This window comes from Arachis hypogaea, chromosome 20 (genome assembly GCF_003086295.3).
Source record: "Arachis hypogaea cultivar Tifrunner chromosome 20, arahy.Tifrunner.gnm2.J5K5, whole genome shotgun sequence".
Classification (NCBI taxonomy): Eukaryota; Viridiplantae; Streptophyta; class Magnoliopsida; order Fabales; family Fabaceae; genus Arachis; species Arachis hypogaea.
The window spans coordinates 115,667,379-115,672,475 of NC_092055.1; the positions used below are offsets into that span (position 1 = coordinate 115,667,379).

Genomic DNA, 5,097 nt, shown 5'->3' on the forward strand with positions numbered 1-5,097 from the left:
CGCACCCAGGACTTGTCATTTTGAGGACGGCTTCACATTTGTCTAGGTTAGCCTCTACCCCTCTTTGTGTTATCATGAATCCTAAGAATTTTTCTGCTTTCATGGCGAATGCGCATTTGAGTGGATTGAGCCTCATTTTAAATTTCCTTAGTGCTTTGAAGACAGCCTGGAGGTCGTCTATCAGTTTGTTCGGTTCTGATATTTTTACCAGGATGTTGTCATCGTATACTTCTACTGACTTGCCGATGAGGTCATGGAAGACCTTGCTCATTAGTCTTTGATAGGTGGCGCCTGCGTTCTTCAGCCCAAAGGGCATTACTTTGTAGCAATAAGTACCCCCTGGCATTATGAATGCCGTTATGAAGGCTATAATTTTGGCTAAGAGCAATGTGGTCCCAAGCGGAAAATACTTACATCTTCCTATGAACAACCCAAGCCTTGACATAGCCCTCCCATCTACCATTCCTTCTACCTCATCGTCACCACCACGGCAAAGATCCACCCATCAAAGGATAGAAGATCTACACCGGAAGATTGATAGATATGAGCAGCGCAACCAACGCCGATACACTTACATTAAGAAGCTTCTGCGTTGTGTTACTCCTAGCATGGAGGAACCCGAAATATTCACATCCACCTCAAACCCAAGTGATGGGAGCTCTGATGAAGGGGATAGTGAAGGTTCCGGTCCTGACCGTCCTTTGCGCATTGTTGGTAGCACGGAGGACCGTGCTAAATTCTAAGTGTGGGGAAGTCGTTCGACCGATCTCCATGGGTAACAATCTCTTCCTTTCAACACACATGGATTTATCTTTTGCTTAGTAGCCAATACATTGCATTTGTAGTTAGTCTTGCTTGTAAATACCCTTTGCATGATAGTTAGTCTCTATAGAGTTACTTGGTCAAATAATGACTTCTTCCCCAAGAAACTGTAATTTCGGGGTACCTACCAATTTTGAAAAAATTTTTGCGGTAAACTTGCTTCAAGAATGTATTTTGGAACAAAGTGATTGAGCTAAGAACACAAGCATGTGAGTTTTGAGCCTATTGTGTGGTTATACCTTCTAACCACTATTTCCCATTCTTGTGTGCATTATTCTCTCTCTATGATTGTAATCCTTACTTTGTCTGATTCTATATGTCCATTACTTTGTGTATGAATGCATTTACATGATTGAGGCCATCATTTCAATAGTCACTTCTCCCAAATGGACTTAACCCTTTTATGTACCATTGCTAACCAATTTTGAGCCCATGATAAACCCTCTTTGTTCTTAAATAGAGCACATCAACAACCCTAAGTGAAAAACAATGAATGTCCCTAGATTTGGATCCTTGATTAGCTTAGGTAAGTGAAGGTGTGTATCGTTCAAATGGGAGGGTGTACTTGGGAACTTGGATAGATATAAAGAGGTGTATTTGTAATTGTAATTGAAAATTTTGGGAATTGGGAACATACTCATGTATTGAATGATTGAACCATATGCATTGAAACTTTTGTACATGAAACCCCAAGAAAAGGGGACCAAAAAAAAGAAAAAAAAATATTTTTATGTGTATATATGAGAATGTAAGAAATAAAAAAAAATAGAAGAAACAAAAATATGAAAAAAAAAAAGAGAAAGCAATGAAAGAAAAAAAAAAATGCCCCAAGGCAAAGTAATAATAACAATGCATATGGGATGTGAATTGAAAAGAATACATGAGTATGCAAAAAGTGAAACGCATGGGTAGCTAGGTATTGTATTATAGTTGTATAGATGAAAGACAAATCTTGGAAAGCTTGATTAGGAGAGGATTGAGTGACGAACCCTATACACTCGAGCGAATAGAGCGGATACACTTCCGGTGAGGGTTTGATGCTCAACTCCTTGTTCCCGGCTTTCACAAGCGTTCATCTAGCAAGTTATATGCACTTCATAGTAATGTTCAAATTGGTAGGATTTATGAACTACATATCATTTTCACCCCGTATGCTCATATGTGTTCTTGGAGGATAGATTTACCCTTGACCAAGTAGATAGATGATTTTATATTAGTTGCATGCATTTACTTAGGAAATTTACATTTAATAAATCCTTTCTTACCATGATCTTTGGTCTTTTTATTTTAAGCATGAGGACATGCTTGGTTTAAGTGTGGGGAGATTTGATAAACCCCAATTTTGTAGTTTATATTGTGTAGAATTTGGGAGGTGTGTCAATATTTTTCACACTTATTCACAAGAATTGCATGGTTTTGTGTTCTCTTCCTAATTTTGCTCCATGATGAAAAACATGCTTCTTTTGCCTTAGAATTGATATATTTGATCATCTTCTATTATCATTCGATGCCGTGACATATTTGTTGAGTGATTTCAGAATTTATAGGGCAAGAATGGCCTAGAAGAAAGAAAGAAAGCATGCACAAGAGGAAGGAACATGAAGATTTGGATTTGGAAATTTCAGCATGGGCACGCACGCGTGGATGAGGACAGCTGGAAGCGGCGCGCAAAGATCGGCGCATCCGTGCAGATTAGGGAAATCTACACCGACGCGCACGCGTACATGGCGCGCATGCGTGGATCACAAAATCAATCGGCGCGCACGTACGCATGGCTCGTACGCGCGATAAGCTACACGTGACCTCATTAAAGGAAATCATGCCTGGCGATTTTTGAGACTCAAGAGGCCCAAATTCAAGCTGGTTCTGCATGGAAAAGACCCAAGGATGCTAGGGGGAAAAGGGGGGATCATTCATTCACACCTAGACACAATTTTTAGCTAGTTTTTGGTTCTTGTTATTCTAGAGAAAGAAACCCTTATTCCTCTCTAGATCTAGTTTGATTTGATCTTCCCTTGTTGAATTCTGAATTGGATCTTGTTAATTACTAGTTTTGATTGCTTAATTTGAATTCCTTAGCATAATTTTGTTTAGATCTTGTGTTAGTTTTATGTTTTCTTGTCAATTGTCATTTTATACCCATTTCATGAATCTTGTGAATCTTGAATTGCTAATGTTACATTGATGATTTTCATGATTAATTGTATTGTTTGAGTGATTATATGTTGATAATTGTTAGTGGGTACTTGTTAATTTCAATTTAATTGCACTTTGAATATGTCTTTTAGTAATGTTTACCATGTGTTTGATGAAATATTTCCTTTGATTATGGAGTAGTTCTCTTTACTCTTGGCCTAGGCTAAGGAAATTGGGTAAACTTGAGTCATTGGGGCTAATGGATTTGATGATTTGGGAACCCTTAGTGGTCAATTTGATAACCATTGACACTAGCCTACTACTAAGTCAATTAGTAGCTAGGTTGAACCTTATGGATTGATGTTGACTAAACCATTTAACATACTTCAAGTATAGAAGTAGACTTAATGGGTTTGGTTCCTCATAATTGTCAAGATATGGTTATTAGACAAGGATAGTGACCCCAATTTCCATGTCTAGCCAAGAGTTGTTTTATCATTCATATTTGAAAATCCAAAAATCCTAATTGTCTTGTCTTAGTCATAGTTATTTGTTTAGTTTTAGAGTAGACTTATATTGGATGTTATCTTATTAGTTTGGGATTGCTCACACCTTGCTTTAGTTACTTGAATTAGTTTCTTGCATTTCAAGATTACTTGCTTGTTAGGATTCTTAGTTTAATTTCTTGCTCATGACTTATACAACCCTGGAATTCTAACCAATGTTGATGCACATGTTTGCCCATTCCTTGTGAGACAACTCGAGGTTTGAATACTTCGGTTACTTTTATTGGGGTTGAACTTGTGACAACCAATTCCTTCGAAATTTGATTCACGGATTATTTGTCGGTTGAGGGCTATACTTGCAATGCGAAAATCTTGTGAAATTCCTTACCGACGGTACTCTGCCACCATCAGCTGTCGTGCCCGACCACGATGTTGACTACAAATTATTGGGGGGGGGGGTTATTGTCATCCCCCATGGGTTCTTGTCTTGGTTTGATAGCTCGGCTGCGATCTTCCTCGGAGCACTCTCGTTCTCGTCTTCTCGGTTCTCTGATGAGCGGGGAGAATTCACTCAGCTTTCCTTCTCGGATGGCCTGCTCTAAGGCATCTTTGAGATCGAAGCAGTCTTGGATTTTGTGACCAAATCCCTTGTGATAATCACAGTAAAGGCTTTTGTTGCCTCATGTTCTTTCTTTCAATGGTCTAGGTCTGGATAGGATTCCTTTGTCTGCAATTTGTTGGTAAACCTCTACTCTGGGTGCCATAAGTGGCGTGTAGTTTGTGAACCTTCCTACCCGTGGGGGTTGCTTGGACTGCTTGCCTAAGGTGCCGTCCCTGGGAGCTTCTTTGTACCTGTCGATTTGGGGGGCCTGCCGAGCTGGGGGGTTTGGGAGCTGCCGTTTGTTGGCTGCTACGAACTGACTCACTTCCTCATCATTGATGTATTCCTTGGCCACGCTTTGAATTTCTTGCATGGATCAGACAGGCTTGGTAGTGAGGTGCTTCCTAAAGTCCTCGTTTAGCAGGTCGTTCGTTAGGTAGAGACTAGCGACTGAGTCCGTAAGGCCATCAATCTCCAGGCACTCATCGTTGAATTTATCTAGGAACTTCCTGGTCGGCTCCCCGAGTTTTTGGGTAACCCCTAGCAAGTTGATTGGGTGCTTTGCCTTGGCTATGTGTGTCATGAACCAAGCCAGGAAGCTTTGGAAAATGTCCGTAAAAGCTGTGATGGATCCTTGTGGGAAGGCGTTAAACCATCGGATCGCTGGGCCGACTAGCGTTACAGGGAATGCCCGGCATCTAACCGCGTCGCCTACTCCTTCTAAATTCATTCTTGCTTCGAAAGCTGTGAGGTGCTCCTGAGGGTCCTTAGTCCCGTCGTACCTCATGTCCATCGGCTTGTCAAAGCTCTTCGGAAGCTGGACCTTGAGGATTGAGGGTTGGAAAGGAGTGGCTCCCTTGATGATGGGATCTTGTTGCTTCTTGGCTTTCCCTCTCTGGGACTCCCTGCGGCTCTCGGACCTGCCTTGGGTAGGTCGGGAGGTCGCCTGTGTATGCGCCTCATCATGCTTTGTTAGGCTCCTTTCTCAACTCTCGTGTCTTCGGGAGGGGGAGCGAGTGCGGGTGTGGAATC

At 41.3% G+C, this 5,097-nt stretch overlaps 1 protein-coding gene across 1 annotated transcript; it reads right to left on the reverse strand.

Annotated features, from left to right (window-relative positions):
- Window positions 1-4,441: 4,441 nt before the first annotated feature.
- On the reverse strand, window positions 4,442-4,852 carry LOC112786191 (uncharacterized). Its single transcript, XM_025829594.1, has one exon. It carries the CDS (start codon window positions 4,850-4,852, stop codon window positions 4,442-4,444), a length of 411 nt encoding a protein of 136 aa, XP_025685379.1.
- Between the last annotated feature and the right edge of the window lie 245 nt (window positions 4,853-5,097).